The following is an 18467-nucleotide window of genomic DNA, read 5'->3' on the forward strand; positions in this document are numbered from 1 at the left end:
GGAAGATTGAAAAAATTAGGTTTGTTTAGTCAGGAGAAGAGAAGACTGAGGGGAGACATGATAACAGTTTTCAAGTACATAAAAGGTTGTTATAAGGAGGAGGGAGAACAATTGTTCTTCTTAACCTCTGAGGATAGGACAAGAAGCAATGGGCTTAAACTGCAGCAAGGGAGGTTTAGGTTGGACATTAGGAAAAAATTCCTAACTGTCAGAGTGGTTAAGCACTGGAATAAATTGCCTAGGGAGGTGCTGGAATCTCCATCATTGGGGATTTTTAAGAGCAGGTGGGACAAACACCTGTCAGGGATGGTCTAGATAATACTTAGTCCTGCCTTGAATGCAGGGGACTGGACTAGATGACCTCTCGAGGTCCCTTCCAGTGATTCTACTTGCCTAGGGCCTGATCCAGCAATGTTCTGTGACTCTCCACTCCTGTTGAACTGAGGGAGCTCAGCATTTCACAGGATTGGTCACCATGTTAGATTTTGTCACATTAGGTCTTTTATGTATAATGTTATAAATGGTATATTTTACAGCCACATTTATTTGTCCATTCAAAGCAGGATAATAAGGTATCATGATCAAGCAAATTACTTTATCTTTAGAACCCTAACCACACCTCTAAGCGTGCTGCCTTCAGTGGCGCAGGCCACCATGATGGAATTCACTTGAGGGGGCCATATGAAACATAAGGAAAATATTTTCTTTCATCACTTATCTGAGCTCATGTGCATTTCTTTTCAAATCAAGAGAGAGCCCCAGGCTGCTAGTTTCATTTTAGAAACCTTAATTTGCTTTTTAAACTAGATCGGAATAACCAAGCAATGCACTGTATTGATAAAGCAAGGATTCTTTAGAAGTGTCAATTGAGTTTTTAAATCACAAAATGCCCACCAGAGTTTGCAATGGTTTTGTCTGGAAGGGTTTGAAAGGAAGCTACCCTCTGAATCTGGTTTCCAGTTCTAATCTGTGCATGTCTGATCAACTTCACCCTAAGGAGTGGTATGACATCAACCCCCTTTGCAGCTTTCATTTGGTACAGTCTTCTCATCTCATTGAATTCTCTGGAAGCCACGTCTTACATATCAACAGTTGTTAGATAGGACAGGCTGGCTCATTAGCAGTGTTGCTATGCAGACTCCCAGTTGAATTCTGTTTGGATTATTTAAAGAAGGCAGTGATTTATTTTGAATCCAGCCAGCAGGCATACAGTTATTTTAGTGAAAGTTGTTTTTTTTTTTTTTTTTTTTTTTTTAGAGGTTTGTTTCTGTCAGGGGACCGTCTAATTGGTATTGTTGGGAATCGAGAAACCTCACACTCTACCTCTGGAAGTTACTCCTCAGGAAATCCGTGTGACTCACTGTTCCTATCAAGCGGGGTAGCGTGCCTCAATAGCAAACATTGCCACATTGGCAGTGCCAGAAAATAACAAGTGCAGTATTTTTAGAAGTGTGGTAAAAATTACTTTTAAAAAATTTATTTAGGGCCTGATTCAAAGCTCACGGACTTCATGATAATATGCACAAAATAGATATTGGAATCTTACTGTAGTCCTCCTTAAAAGTGCCTTGCCCTCCTTTGGAAGTTTTAGGGAATAGTTAGCTGCATTTTCTGTCACTGAAGATGGCTTCTTAGTCCCCGTCCTCCCACTACATCCCATGATCCCCCACCAGAGCAGCTCTTTTACACAATGTTAAGCAAATTCTTACTGAGAGAATGACACCTTTTCATACATAATCCTGACTATACGTGGTCCAAGGAGGGACCTAAATGTAAAGATTGTTTTGACTGATTATTGAGTACATGAGGGCCTGATTTAAAGTAACCTCTATGTGCAGGTATCAGATGGTTTTATGGGCAGTTGCAGCTTCTGGGGAGGGGTACAATTTTCAAAAGCAATTTAGTGGCTTAGGAGCTGTGAGGGGGTGTCTCCTCACTCCATCCCTGAAGGGGGGTACGGTGGCTCAGAAGGCGCTAGTTAACCCGTAGGCTGCATCTGGACAGAGACTTAAGCTTGAGGACAAGGGAAGTGTGAAGACCCATAGTAGGAAAAGGACAGGAAAAAGGGGACTATGGAGCCACCGTGTATGGGCGCCTTCTTTGCAGAGGGCAGATATACCCTCCTGAGCTGGTCCCCAGATTTACCACTCCCACTGAAGGTGGCCGACAGACAACAGAGAGGAGTCCAAACCATAAGGGCTGGAACTAGGGGTACTGGGTTCTGCTGCTGCACCCCCTGGCTTGAAGTGGTTTCCATCATATACAGGGTTTATGGTTTGGTTCGATGGCTCTCAGCACCCCCCACTATGCAAACTGTTCCAGCATCCCTGATCTGAGCCCTCTTTACGCAGGCTCTGGAGAACCAGTGGAGACTGGGAGGCACAAATATACCTACAGGGTTATTTGGCAAAGTTAGCTGAACAGCAGCAATATTTACTTAAGATTCTCCAGGAAGCGAGCAGGGGCCAAAGGGGCGGAGAATGGAAAAGAGGTTCCGAGCCAGAAGGTCAGAAGCCCAGCCAAGGCAGTGCTATATGTGTGTGGTCAGAAGAGATACATTAAAAGTGAATGTGCCTCCGGGGATGGAGACGAGAAGCCCTACCCTGAAGGCAGGAAGACAGGAAAGCCCTGAGGCATCCCACCTGTTGAGAGAGAAGAAAAGGGCTGCTGCCTGTTTTTCCTTTGTGGAATTAGGGCGTTGCCCTCACAAAGAGCAGAACCAAGGCCGAGGGAAGGGCTGGGTCCTGACTAAGGGCTGGAAGAAAGGGTTAGTAGACAGCAGCCTGTACAACCGTCATAGAGAAAGCTGAAGGGGCAGTGATGATAGAGGGTGAGAAAGAACTGGAGGAGAGAAAAGCACCTGCAAAGACCCACCTGAAGGAGGTGAGGTGGACAGTGAGACCAGTCAGTATACAGTGGGAACTCAGATGCTGAGGGAGAGGGTTTTGAAGGTGTCTGCAGAGCAAGAGAAGGGGCTACAAGAGAAATTGATAGCCATGGAGCAGACTTTACAAGTAGCTGTACAAGACCTACAGTTCTAGAGGGAAAAGAACCAGCAGAAGGGCAAACTGCTTCTCTTAGCGAGTGAACTAGAGCAGGAGTGGGATGACCTGTGAGCCCCGCTTTGGCATCCATACCCTGGAGGATTGCAATCTTGAGGGGGAGAGTATGTGATGGGGTATTGACCCACACCACCTTTGAAGTACTGGATGGGCTAATTAACCTGATAGGCTGCAGGACAAGCACTAATTGAAGATGGAACCCACCTTGGCAGGAGTAGGCAGGGCTTTTATAAAGCCAGGAAGGGAGAGCAGAAGAGGGTGGCAGTGTGAAATTCTACAGTCACTCTCCAGGCACAGTGAGGAGAGCAGGAAACTGGGGGGAGTGGAAGCCCTGGGATGTGAGTAGTGTTGGGCTACAGCTTTCAGTGTTCCTGTGGTCTGCACAGCACAGACAAGTGCATGACCCCAAGATGGTGGATCCATGGAGCAATATATTCTGAGAATGTCAGTGGCTGGCATGGAACCTGAGTTTCTGTACAAATGCAAAGATGCAAGGTAATGGTACTGGCAATTGCCATCATTAAAAATTCCAGATGGTACCTGCAAAAATGTCATGCAGGTTTTTGAGGAAGAAACTCTTTAGATCACAGGCAGTATATCATTAGAGTTATAGAAATATGTACTCCAATTAGTAAGTACAAGAGTTATGATGAATCTCCTGATGGATAATTTTGCAAATCTATGAAGAACAAAATAAAAGGACAGTCTAACACTATGTCTGACCATCTCTACATATGCGGGAGGATAAATGAGAAACATTAAATACAAATAACTTAATATTATAAATCCGTAACTTTTCTGTCTATGGTCACTGTGGGTGACAGAATAAAATCAAATGCAACACCACACAGTTTACAGGTACTTTACCCGGCTTGACAGGAGCAGTGGGCCAAAGGGATTGTCAGAGGAGAAACTTTCTTTTCTAGTACGTGAGTCTTTGTATTATCTTCCCTTTGGCAGTGATGATGACTTACAAGTGTACTACTAGCAGTGTTAATGTAATAAAAATGGACATCTAAATAAGTGCTTGTAGCCCTGCTACCTGGACTTAAGAGAAATCACCGTGTTGGTCAAATAATAGAACAGTCACAAGAGCCTATACAGCACCGGTGTCCTACAATGGATCATTATTTCAAGATAATTTACTGTGAGCCAGATTGTGGCCTGGCTTGTATGTCCACACAAGATAGTAAAGGGGGTAGAAGGCACCACTGCTACCATGCACCAACTACCTGTAGTGTCACTCACAATGCAGGAGGGGAAACACAAAAGGATGGAGCCTTGGCTTTGCCTCTAGTGCACGAGGCGGCATATCTGTACCAGGTACAAACCTGGCACAGTGTACTCCCTCAACCAGAGCAGCAGGGAGACTGGGAGAGAGATTGTGACTTAACAGATCATAGTCAGAATCTCCCTATTGGGCTGCTCCAGGGGTAGCACATATTGCCACTATCTCAGGGAAGATTGTTAACTCATGGTCTAGCCCTGTATGAGGAATAACTTTCTGCTAGCTAGATTATGGCTTGAGGCTTTAAGTCTCAGGGGTCAGCTGTCTACTGGAAGCTCTACTACTTGGAAAAATGTGGATGTATGCCAAAAATGCATCTAGTGAGGCTTATATTATGGTTTCCAGTAAAGATGTTGAAAGTACCTGCTAAAATATGTGTTTCTTGCAGAAATCTCTAATCCATATTTTTAAATATAAAACTGCCCTCCTGTTTATTATTTTAATCTTATAACCTCACATTTTGCTTAAAAACCACCATCAACTACCCTTTTAAAATATATTTTTTAAAATAACAACTTCCTATTGAGAAAAGGAGTACTTGTGGCACCTTAGAGACTAACCAATTTATTTGAGCAGAAGCTTTTGTGAGCTACAGCTCACTTCATCGGGTGCATACTGTGGAAAATACAGAAATGTTTTTATACACACAAACCATGAAAAAATGGGTGTTTATCACTACAAAAGGTTTTCTCTCCTCCCACCCTACTCTCCTGCTGGTAATAGCTTATCTAAAGTGATCACTCTCCTTACAATGTGTATGATAATCAAGGTGGGCCATTTCCAGTACAAATCCAGGTTTTCTCCCCCCCCCCCCCCCACAAACCCACTCTCCTGTTGGTAATCGCTTATCTAAAGTGATCACTCTTGTATTTAATAGGGTTGTAACTCTTTTTGCAATCATTTTCAGGTGTTTTCTTCTTGTAAAACAACAGCCAAATGCACTATGGTGAAAAACCGAATAAAAACTTGCCAGTTGTCCAAATAACTAAATAGCATTTGTGCTTAAATAACTTGAATATTTATCATATTCAGGGTATTTCCTACAGCATTATATAATAGACAAGTACAAAGACATATTGTGGACACTGAGGTAATCTTATCTGTACATCTTGGGTAAAATTGGCAAGTTTACAAAGGCCACAGCCACCCTTGTATGTAGAAATATAAAGATAAAACAAAGTGAAACAAACAAAAGTTACACAGCAGCTGGTCTATGAATATTGCTGGATTTTTAAGAGCGAGTTAGACTTAATACTAACCTATTGGTCAATGAGATCTAATGGCATTGCTTTTCCTGAAGAACCTCCCCACCCTTTTTCTCTGTGTATTTAATTAAATGTATCCACGGCAACTAGAATTCCTCCATCATTAGCATTGCCCATGTTTCACATCTTCGTATTTTCTAATGGATGATTTTTAAAAATCTAATAAGTACATGCTATGAGTTACAATTTTCAAGACGCCACTTTGAGTTTTTGAGGATTTTTAAGATGGTCCCAAATTTTGATAAAAAAGAAAAACTACTAGTATCATGTGAAAAAGTCACCTACATGTATAAAAACTTCATGTTTAAGACTCATTTACATTTCCAAGAAGAAATGAGCCTCATTTCTATTTTGGGAACAGAAATACTTGGACCTACTTTCTCCAGACAAGACACAGGGCTGAAGTTATTGCATAACATAATGGGGATGCTGAAAGTTGCAATACCAGGATAATTTCAATAAACAAACGTATTAAATGAGTGAGATTGCCTCCATAGGGCAGAGGGGCAGCAAGAAATGCAAATGGTTAATAAGAAATCAACAATATAAAATTGAGGACTGAAAAGCAGAAGTACATTCATTAGGTCTGAATATACCTTCATATCCCACTTCCCAAGCAAATCGGGGAGTTACTATTATTGGAAAGATTAAATCCTATTTTTATAAATAACCACAAGATGAACGAAACTAAGATTTGCTCCTAGACCACTGAGCCTTGTGTGAGTCACTTCGATTTTCTCTCACATTTAGTGCCTAATGTATATCACAGCCTGTGAGGAAAGGAATTGAAGAGTACAATATCACACAAAATTCTTCCCGCTAACCTTCTATAAAAAAAATATAAAGTGAGCCCACTTGGGTAATTTTTCTTGCTAACAAAAATTGCAGTGTTCATACCAACAGAGATGAAAAACAATAGAAATCTAGAATGCCTTTGATCTCCAGAAAGTAGCAGGCTCTGGCAGCATGATTGCCCTTCATATTTGGGCATCTGCAGCTATGCATTCCTTTACGGCTACATGAAAGTAAAAAGATCCCACTACTGTGCGGCTGGGTCAGCTGTCCAAGTAACAACTCGGAATGTTTTGATTGTGTGCTCTCTACATTGGTGAGGGTTCATAAATACATAAAATGTATAAGGCAGATCCTGTGACCAGTAATTTTTTGGAAGGAAAGGGGATCTGCCGAGCTGCTGCCATGCAACACATCTCTCTTTCCCAAAATAGCCTCATCTTCACCTTTCCTTTCTCCCCCTTTTTTTTTTTAACTCCACCTTAAAAGGAATCTTAGTGGGGTTGAACTTTCAGCTAAAGGACAGAATGACAGTATAATATATCATCAGTGCACTTTATCATCATCATGAGGACAAAAGTTTATTGTTGACTTAGGGTGCATTCTGGAGGGTGTAGTACAATGGCTTTCCTCTTAAAGTACAATAGTTGTTCTTGTGTTGTTTTGTCTTCAGGAGCTTGAAATTGGAAAATGGTGTTTTTATTGGGGAAGAGAGTGCTGGGCCCAGGGATCATGTCATCGGATCAAGATTTGGTTTCAGTTCAGAATGCTTTAAACCTGACACACTTAGTGGGGTTTGACCATTTTCATCAACTGTTTACAAACCATATGTCAAACGTGTTTTGTGGAGTCTAGTCAAATGGGATAGTAAAATTAAAGATGGCTTGGAGTGGATTAACTTCAGCCTTTTTTATTGCAGTGCAACTATTGTAAATGTCAGTACTTCACTCACTTTGCTTTGAGTTTCACCAGATTAATTTCCCCCTTTGGTTTGCAGTCATGGGCCACTTATTGACTTAACAAGGATTTCCATGTTACAGTTTTAAAATGTGAGTGAGCACATTTCCCATTTATAGTTCAGATGCTGTCATGTCCATCCTAAAGAAACACCCATCATGGTAGCAAGTCATCTTACCACACTTTTACGCAATAACAGAAATTCAGCTCGACAGCAAGACACCGTATACAAAAACTACTTTCTGTCCTGAGTGTAAATTCAGGATGAGAGATCAGCTGGCATTCAGGGCCTAACTCAAAGCTCATTCAGTGGATTTTACCTTTGGATCAGACCCTCACTGGGGACATGAGTTGCCTGATTGGAGCAGTCCGATGGGTGTGTGTAGTGCAGTGTCTACTTCTGCTGGTTGTCTATTCCTGATGCTTCACAATAAGAAGACACCTACTCACCGTCTCTAAGAGAAATGCATCTGGCCAATTTTGCAATGTTTAAATATGGAAGGTGGGGTTATTTTTTCTTTTTTAAGATTTACTCTCATTCGGTTACCAAACTTTAGGCCCCTCATTTTATTCGTCCATCTTCCCTGCTTTTGACATGCGGCAGTTCCAGGATTCACACTTCAACCAGACTTCGGACTTTTAAAAACTCTTTTGTGTGTAAGTTTCTCATCATGAGAAGAATTAACGATTGACCCAACATTCCATTTGGTTTTCCTTTCAAAGCCTGTGTCATAGATCAAAAGAAACCCTGCTATTATTTAATGTGACAGTCACCCGTAGTAATGAAGAAATTCAGCTACAAATGACCTTCCTGGCTTGCATTCATGGCTTGGTTACTGCCTGCCTACTTTGGTTTATTTTTTACCTTTTGCTTCTATTCCTTGATCTCCAGGATGCTCCAGGAATACAGAGACCCACAACACTGGCTCTTCAGCTATAGTTCAGCATTAGGGCTAATAGAAACCCACGCAGTCCTTTACATTCATACAAAGTCTCTGATCAGTTAAGCTGCCCCATGCCTTGAAGGCTTGTTCTAATTCCTGTTGAAGTCAGTGGAAAGGCTTCAATGGGAGCTGGATCAGGGCTTGAATGAGTATTGGGCAAAACAAACTGAGACTGATTTGGGCTGTAACGCAAGGGACATCTTTTCAGCATAACCCGGAAGATAGATAGATAGATATACACACACACAAAATATACTGAAATTTGTTTTTATTTTTGGGAAAAGACCAAATATACGTATATTTTGCCCCATATTAGATAGCTTATTTTTTTCATTCCTAAGTAATAGAGGGTCCTAATTTATATTTAAAAAAATGCATGAATCCATTATTTGTAACAGGTTATGCAAAATTATTTTGGTTTTCTTTTTGTTTTTTTCCTGTTTGTGTAGAGAATAATCATGTTTCTTTTATTACATTTTTCTTTATAGAGCTGTTACAGAGCTAATGTTCAGTCTCACTGATTTCTATTGTTACTGCCCCACAATACATTAGGATATATTCTGCACTTCATATGTGCATGCAGTGTCTGCTGTTCTGTAAACTCCTTAACACATTAATAGCCTAAAAAAGGTGTCCCTGGTGTCAGTTTAGAGTGACAAAATTACATGCATGCTGCAAAATACACAATCCGTCACATTCTCTGAATGCAATTTAATGCCTCAGAAGCTATACTGTCCATGGATAGCAGGAGGAATTCACCCTAGTGTAGGGACCCTGCTCACACCCGTCTACTCAAGTGAAGGACTTACATGATGCAGAGAAACTTGGATAGGCCCTCCATACTGGGTTGTATTTCACCCAGTAAAAATGTTGTGTGATAACTACATCAATTAATAACATTTTCTGATCTAAAATAGCTTTGGATCTGATCCATTTCATCAGTGTAAGCAGGATCATAGTGGTAGTTTAATAAATTAATTATGGGTCCTGGAGAACCGTAGAGCTGGTACATGAGTGGAAGGAAAAGGATAGTTCTATTTACATGCTATCAAATCCAAAGTATTCAGTAACCCACTAAGTCAACGGGAGACTTTGAAAGCTATCCTTGGATAACTGATGAAGAGAATAAGCTTATAAAAGAAAAATCTCCCCTTACAGAAGGTGTTTTCCTTGTTTTGTTCTGTTTTTCAGTTCACAGCTATGGTGCTTTCCGAAAAATCTCATTACAGTTTTTAACAAATCTCCTTTCTTTCAAGTTTGACAGTGTTAATAAAAAGCCAAAGTTGTGACAGTTCTGCTTGTCGATTCTCTGAGTGCTGAACACAGGAAGGAAAACTTGATGCCAGTTAACCACAGGAGCTGAAAACTCAGAGACTAAATACAATTATTGTGCTGAAGCAAGAAGACTTGAAATTCTGTCCACAAAGCAGGTTGTCACCCTCTTTTGTAACTGAGCGAAGAAACTGTTAGGCTATTGTTTTCTTTCTGTGCCTCCCAGCACTATCCAACTTAGCTAGATAGGAAATTATTAATGGGCTTTTAGGTAACTGGAAGTAGAAGGAAAAAGCACCGATAAGTCTCCCGATTATTTTTCCCTCTTCCTTTTGTAGGTTTATGTAAATGGAGAATGGGTTACCAGCATTGGAGAAGGAGGCAGCTTTGGGGAGCTTGCATTGATCTATGGAACACCAAGAGCTGCCACTGTCAAGGCCAAGACAGACCTCAAACTTTGGGGCATCGACAGGGACAGCTACAGACGTATTTTAATGGTGAGTTTTAAATGTTATGACTTATTCACATTACTGGTATTACTAAACGTTTTATGCAGTGCCATACATGTGCACCACATTTATATTTTATATTCAAATTATATCAGTGCTAAAACCTCTGCAGTTTAAGGCTCTAAAACAAACAAGTGCACATTAAAATAAAATTGTGGGTCTGTGTGCCAGGAATGAGCATGGGGCTGTGTGCCAGGAACCCCTGAGTACTGCCCCTATCATATAATACATCAGTAATTATTTAAAACTGTGAAACCCTCAAGAGGTCCACATTACTCCCCTAAGCTACCACATATCATCATCTCGTTGTCAACCCCGTTCTATCCTCCCTCAGCACCACCCCATGCTTGTTACTTTGTGTTGTCTTCATTCTAATTTACACTGTTAGCTCTTCTTGGCAGGAGCTCCATTGCAGTCAGTGGGAAAACTCCCATTGACTTCAGCAGGTCCAGGATATGAAACCCCTGCGCCCCGCATCCTTGTTTGTCAACCAAGCGTCATGTATGTACATGGCCCAATATAAATAAATAAGACTGCACGACCCTAAAACTGCAGTAGCAGCTGCAGAAAGCTGCTAACACTCTGTGACTTCAGGAAAAGATTCCTTTCCACCCCCCACGTCTTTTTAGAGAAGCCTGTCATAGAAGCTGGCCACCTGCAGCATGTGTTAGGCTGTTGATTTGTCGTTAGACCTTGAGTCGTGGATTTATAATGGAAACTTTGACACACGCTTAACTAAAGCAATGTCTTAGTTTCACCACAATTATTTGTTTTTCTGATGTGAATGTACAAACTCTTTTCTCCTCCACAAAATATTCCCTTCCTGCAGATAGTTTATACTTGAATAATGTTATTTAAAGCATCTTTCTTGATAGGAACTGTTCGTCATTGGTTACATTATTTCATTGTGGCCTGGAGCAAATGTTACTATGCTTTCTTGGTAAGAAAATAATGTGTATTAAAAATATATACAGTACAAATGGAATTACTGGGTAGCTTAAGAGTTTAGCAAAGGGATACAATGGCTTTCAGTGCCAGGGTCACTAGTTCACATCCAACTGAGTTCAGCAGTGACCTAACATTTATGCTATTTGATGACTGGTGGGTGCCTGAGTGAAGTGAGTATATGCCTAGTTCTTCATGGACTGGTGTCCACATCACAAAAATCACCATCACAACTGGCACTCTCAGTAGAGGAGCTAAAGATTCATTGGAGAAGTAGATGAAATTATTCTTCCATCCTTAGAGATGGGGGCGGCCCCTCCAGGACAGGATTCAGGTGCAGTGACAAGCAGCTAGTAATGCCTGTATCAGTTCTGTGGATGAACAGGATGAGTACTATTTGAAAGCTGCTTGGTACAGGAGAAGCATTAGTTGACCTTCAGTAAGACATTTCTTTAAAACCTTCTTTTTAACTCATAGGGATGGAGAACATAACTTGTCCACTAGTACCTGACAAAGGCAATCAAGACGGGTATCTAGAATACTGCTTGAGATGAATCTGCTTGGTGCAAATACGATTCAAAAGTACAAAAGAGAAATAAACAGCATAACTGATGTGTTCTCTGGCTTTTTAAGAAAGGCTTTTTGGTTCTTACTTTAATCTATCTAATGCAGTTACTCAAGAATAGAGAGGAAAGTTTCACAATCATCTCTGCTTTTGAGGCCCCTTTGGTCTCAAACTTGATGAAAATAGCAATAACTAATCACATTCAAGCTTGTGAACCGTTCAGGTTTGATCACTCAGTTAGGGGTCAGATGCTCATCTCCATTTGATAACTATCTTCAAAAGCTGGGTGGGCATTTCTGGTGCCAGAAGGAATCTTGCTTAAAAGACGTATAACCTGCAGCAGAGGAGACTACCCCTTTAATGCTGGGTGCAAGAATGCTAAACATAGATATAGCTTGACTATCATGAGCATCTAGCTGATAGTAATATACAGAAAACTGCCTTTAAATTGCATTTAGACTCCCTTGCTGCTTTCAGTCCGTAGGTTCATAGCAAGATGATTTTGTGTCTGAGCACTTTGTTGTTTTTACATTTCAGGGTTGTTGTTTTTTTAAAAAGTGGTGCAGTTGGTGCCATTAAAAATGGAATGTCTACTGCCCTGCGCCAGAGAGTTCCTTACTATTTTAGATGTCCCACATATTGTCTGTTCTTCTAGCCGTTATTTCTGCTCATTGCCATTTTTTTTATCCACTTAAGCATCTCAATGATGCTTTTAGATTTACTGTATCCATAATTTAACTTTTTTTTTTCTTGGAGCGGACTAAAGTCTGATGCACACAGTCCATCTAGCTTTTGATTTCATTTGCCATCCATTTGTTGCTTCAGCCTGTCTTGAAAGAACCATGTTAAAACAGATGTATTTCTGCATATTTCATCGTCCCTTCCTAGGTAGCTTAGTGCTTGAGGATCATATTTAAACTCACTCAACCAGCTGTGATGGTAGCAAGCCTCGGGTCAGTTTCTTCAGTTGAGATGTGTAAAGAAACTGCTTGGCATTCATTGCAGTCTTTCACAAAGCATTATAACTTTGAAATTCTATGAGGGTAAAAAAAGTTCTTCTAAACCAGTCAACTCTTCCCCCATTTCCCCCCACCTTCCCCAAATGTTCTTCCTGAGCACGCCACCCAGTTCTCTAACCTTGTTTCCTCTGTCTAGGAAAGTTATCTGTGCTGTATGTTGCTTGCCTTACCTATGTAACGTTTGTGGGTGTCTTTGTTTTCATGTTTATATCTTCCTGAATGTGGGTACTAAGGAATCTATGGCTTGGGATTGTCATGCAGTTTAAGTTGCTAAAATGTTGCTGCTGTCTTCCTTGCCATTTGGATTGAAAATCTTTGGAGATAGGGAGCCCCCCAAGGTTGCATACAGAGAATGCCTCATATACAAGGATAAAAGGGGACAAATGTCCATTTTCTAATAGTGCTCCTATACTAAAACATCAAGTCCATCCCCCAGCCAAGTCAGCCCTCAGGCTGAGGATATAACACACTTTAATCTGTTAAAAATGTGTTATAATTTCTCTTTTCAGAGAGTAATTTACCCACCCTCCAACTCACTTGACCTGGCTATTATAGGGGAGGAGTTACAGGCTGGACACACAAACTTGGGGCTAGTCAGCCACAGCATCACTAAAGTAATCCACATGAGCCATCTTGCCAATTGTGACCTTCTCACCTCTGATCTGAATGTCTCAAACCCCATCAGCCCCTTTGTCCTGCAGTCACTGGATTCTGTCTGTGGCATGACAAGCCAGCCCTGCTTACACACAGTGAGTCACGTAGGATTGGAAGGTATGTCTTGGATCATCAGGGATTGCAGGCAATCCCATCATATAATCCCATTGATAAATTTATCAAGCACCATTTTAAAACTGGGTAGGTTTTTTGCTCCCAACACTCCTATTGGGAGGCTGTTCCAGGACCTCACCCCTCTGATGGTTAGAAGCCTTCTTCTAATTTCCAGCCTCAATTTATTCACAGCTAGTTATTTATAGCCACAGGCTATACTCTTGGGACACAACTAATGATCAATCAAGGTTAGTCCATCCCTACTGTAATGTCTGACTTAATTTATATTGTTCTGACCTTGTTTTACCAGCAATGCTTCATACTGCTTTGGATCTGAGAACACTGTTTCTTTTACCACTCAGAAAAATTAAGTCACATCAACTGCACATTTTTGTACAGTGTACATGGTGGCCAAAACATAAACCAAATCCAAAGCCTGCATTCCATTTAACATCTGTGCAATATAGCAGTAGGATCTTATGGCGTACTTTGTTTTCGCAGTTAGTATGCGTTGTTTCAGTGACTTTTTTTGTGCTCCTTTAAGAATGTACATTTTAAGCATAATTCAATATCAGTTTTACATAGGGATTAAAACTGAGGTGGAATGGTCGCCATTCCAGCACCTCCTGCCAGCTGCATACCTGCCAGCATAACCCTTTTATTTGAAACTTGAGCCTTGTTCTACCATTCGGTAGCCATTTGTTTGGCTTGTCATTCAAGGTGGGGCTTTTTAGGAAATACCCAATCAACTCCAGCCAGCCCAGCTGTACTTCTGCAAATAAATAAATAAAAAGAGCTGGAGAAGGAAAGCAAAGAGGCGAGCAGAAGGGAAAGAAAGAGATAGATTGGAGTGGGAAGAGAGAAAATAGAGGAGAAAGGGGCAATTTGAGTACCTGTTTGGGGGCACCAGATGCCCTGGCTACCTTAATGTATACAGAAAAATGACCAGCCCTGCCCCCATGGGACCTGTTTACAATCTCTGAGTTTATGGCATTTGTTTTTGCCAAGCTGTGTGCTGCTTAAACTAAGTTGGAAGCCTGCTAAGTCTTGAGCTCCTCTAAACTGAAGGGCTTTGAACCCCTTTTTGGGATGGAGTTGGTGAACTGATCTGGTCTTGCTTCTACTGACTGACACCAAGAGGAAAACTGTAGCTTAGAATTTAAAGGGAGACACTGCCCTCTCCATATTAAAGATTCTTCCTTGTAAATGGGAATAGTAATCTTTTAAGTATGAGCTTGTGAATGAGGATTCTGCTTCAGAGAAGGAGGGAGAGGAGACTAAGAGGGTGGGTGGAAAGAAGCAGAAGGAGGTGGAGGGGAGAAAGAGTTAGGTATTAATCCAGAGATGGCAAAGACCATCATCATCGGATCAGCTTGTCAAGGTCCCTATCAGTGTAGAATTGTTCCCTAAAGTACATTTACTAGTGTTTTTATCTATCCCGGTTTTAAGTGTCCCAAACAATGAGACTTTCCCTACTTCCTTTGGGAAACTTTTCCATGGGCTAATAAATCTCACAGTCAGGAAGATTTTACTGATATTCATCTTAAATTACTCCTTTCTTAACTTCCTCCCATTACTCCTAATTATGCCTCCTTGTACCCTACATTGTAGTTTCTGTCCCTCCTTGGAGTTTACATCCTTTAGATATGTGTAGATCATTTTCCTTTCCTCTCCTTAAAACCCTCTTATTTGTTGATCAGCTAAATGACACATATTTAAACTGTTAATATTTCCTCACAAGCCATTTCTAAATGTTTCAGTTAATTCTTCCCTGAATTCCTTACAATTTGTCTATGTCTTTCTGGTAAGGAGGGACCCAGACAGATCACAACATTCTAGGTGTAGTTACACCAAAACCATATATGTTAAGACTATTATCTCTCTGTTCTGTGGTAGGATGCCTTTGCATATACAGATCAAAATTGTATTGGACTTGTTTTTGCTGCAGCATCACATTGCGAACTCACGTCTGACTGACCATAAATCTCTTTCAGCATTACTACTTTCCAGGTTTCTCTGTCCCATTGAATATTTGTGCCTTGGATTGCTTTCCCTAGATCTCTTAGCTGTATTTTCCAAACTGAATCTCATTTTGTTTTTTTCTACCCCGTTTCAAATCTCTCTAGGCCCCTTGGTGGTATTTCCCCATTCTGCCAGGTTTTCACAATGTTTCCCAACCTGCAGATTTCATTAGTGTGTTATTGGCTAGATAGATTTCCTAGATCATTAATGAGGAGCTTATATAAGAGCAGGCCTAACACAGATCCCTGCAACATTCCACTTGGCACCTCTCTGATTCTCAAGTCGACAGGAAACTAATGGAAAGGTTACGGTAGTGCAAAGGATTATGATAGTGTTCATATTCTGTCTGATTTACATCAACTCTGTCAGTAATGTTTTATGGGACGCTCCAGTGCTTTCTTAAAATCCAGATATATTACCCATGACACTTTTCTTCATCCACTGGTTTTGTAATTCTACCACCCTCCTATCCCCAGTCAAACTGTGGCCAGTACCTAGGGCAGGCTACTGTACTAAATGGACAAGTTATAAAAAGCAGATGAGATGGCACAAAACAAATGGAAGAATGTGTGGAGAAGGCTGGAGATGGGAATTAAGGGAGGCAGAGAAGTAGGAAATCAAAAATTCTCTCTCTGCCTGTTTCCATGTGGTATAAAGGTCAGCAATACTGATCTGAATACCAGAACAAATAACCATGTGTTTGTGTTGTAAAAATACTGTAGTAATGTTTTCTCTAAAGTATCCCTGTGCTCCACCCAGGAGGCAGTCAAAACACAGAAAGACATCCTAAAGTAACAACAAAACATTCTGAACTAAGTTTTATGCCCATGCCTGGGCAAGTGCTTTGGAAGTGGTGAGAGGAAGCAGAAAATCTTTTCTTCTGTAATTGGACAGAGTGCAAGACCTGACGGCCAAGTAGCATTGTCTGAAGAACTCAAGACTTCCATGTGAGGGCATTGCTTTGCCCTGCTTTCCTGATGGACAGTGTGGGGGGACAGGACAGGGGGATGTACTGGCTCTTGGACATCATAGCAATGGGAGCAGCCCTAGCTGTTTTACCAGCCAGGGTGGAAAACGTTTTTGGCTCCTCCCCACTCTCATGCCCAAATGGCAGATCAAAAATAAAAACAAAAAGCAGAGCAAACCCAATCAGCGGAGCAAAAATGGCCAGCCAATCACAGCAGAGTAACTACAACAACAACAACAATAACAAAAAGCTGAGCGGCACAGTGATCTGGCACCCAAAGGTGGTGCCCAGGGTGACAGCCTTTGCTCGCCCACCCCTAGAAGCAGCCCTGCATCACAACTCCCACAGCTCAGCATACTCTCTCCAGCACTCAAGCAGAGTTATGTTTTTCCAGGCACCATGAAATGGCATCCAGCTTCAGCATTAATACCTCACTGAGATTAATAGAAGCAATTCCTACATCTCAGAGCTATTGATCCAGGATGGCTGCAGACTCAGGCACATTTAGTTCATACTTTAAAGGTTTCTTTCCCAAACACATGAACTCGGCCCTCTCCACACTAGAAAAAAATTGAAACCATATTTAATAGGTGTGACGCAGGGGTGCACCTGCCTGATAATACGGATCTCTTAAGCTGCGTGTAGACTGGATGCAGGCTTTTTAATATGTGGCAGCTAGCCTTACTCCTTTTCATTTCCACCAATTTTGTTCCTTTGTTTTAGGTCTAGGGAAATCAGTAGGGCTTTTTGTTGCTAGAATGCATTGTTCCTTTTCTTTTGAGGAACTGCCTCCCTGGTATAGTGGGAGTCAGGAAAACTGGACTCCAATCCTAGCTCTGCCACTGGCTCTGTGTAACCTTGGGCAAGTCCATTTTCCTCTCTTTTTTCTCCTCCCTTTTGTCTGTTTTATCTATTTAGACCATAGGATCTTTGGCCTGTATGGACTGTCTCTCACCATGTTTCTATACATGACCTAGTACAAATAGAATCTCAGTCTTGATTCTGGTCTCTAGATGCTATAATAATAATAATTAATAAGTAATAATAAGTAATAATTAATAATAAACTTCCATTTAGTTCTCCACACCTACAATATTCCAATCAGGCTAGTTTTGTCTGAGAATTTTATAGCACTGCATTGACATTGTTATAGTCTTACAGAATCAAGAGTTTACACACATGTTTCTTAAAGAAACTGATGGCCTCTTTGCCCTCAGTGCCAGCCGGGATGTCTAGATTTCTTACCTTTTTGTCTCTTGTCTAGTTCTGTAAATACTCCAGGCTGTGGTCAGGCAGCCTTTCATGGCTTCTGATTACTGCTTCTTAAAATTCATCTGTGTCCGCAGTAATTTTAAAAGCATTTTCCACATCTGTCTCTACATGCCCTGGCCCATCGATCTAAACCACCAATCTGGTTTTCCACAGCTGTCAATTTTGCTGGTCTGGTTTCCACTCTGGATTGCAGGGAGGAGAGCAGGGAGTACACAAGGTCCAGTTTTCCATTCATTGTCTCACAGTGAGCTGTCAGGATTTGGCGAGGTTTGCAGAAACTCCTCCATTTGAAGTTTTATGCTTTTACTCTTGGCATTTCCAATGCTCCGGGGGCCTCTGAGGTAGAGAACATGGTTAGTCAGATGGAGAGGTCAGGTGAAGGTTACCATTGCTATCTCAGCATGGAGATCCTGGGAGACAAAGGATCATCAGGGGGCTATACAATTGTGAAGGATGGGAGATGGCTGCTGCTTCTGCTGTGGTGCAAAGGCACCTGGTAGAATGTGGCAGCCAGTGCTGGTCTGATGGTTCTACTCCAGTACAGAAGGAGCCTAGGAGAGGAGCAAAAATGACAATGACTGCTGCTCTGATGCACAGTGGACCCAGAAGGAGCATAATTAGCAGTTACTGCTGGTGCTGATGCTTCTGTCCCAGGGCAGAGCTGGTGTAGCAGTAGAGAGAAGGTGGCAGTAGCTGCTGGTGCTGTTATTCTGGTGCCAGATCCAAACCCCGTTGAAATCACTAGAAAGACTCTCCTTGATTTCAGTGAGTTTTGGATCAGACCTATGGGTGGGTATCGGAGGAGAGAAGTTTAGTTCTT

General features: G+C 41.4%; 1 protein-coding gene across 3 annotated transcripts in view; it reads left to right on the forward strand.

The window, feature by feature from the left end:
* The window catches only part of PRKAR1B (protein kinase cAMP-dependent type I regulatory subunit beta), a 118680-nt gene that overhangs the window by 65766 nt on the left and 34447 nt on the right, over positions 1-18467 (forward strand). For all 3 annotated transcript variants that reach the window (XM_073362095.1, XM_073362094.1, XM_073362093.1), the window contains one exon: positions 9919-10077. In XM_073362095.1, the coding sequence (XP_073218196.1) occupies positions 9919-10077 (159 nt within the window). The remainder of the gene's footprint in view (positions 1-9918; positions 10078-18467) is intronic.

The sequence above is a fragment of the Lepidochelys kempii genome, chromosome 10 (assembly GCF_965140265.1).
Source record: "Lepidochelys kempii isolate rLepKem1 chromosome 10, rLepKem1.hap2, whole genome shotgun sequence".
Classification (NCBI taxonomy): Eukaryota; Metazoa; Chordata; order Testudines; family Cheloniidae; genus Lepidochelys; species Lepidochelys kempii.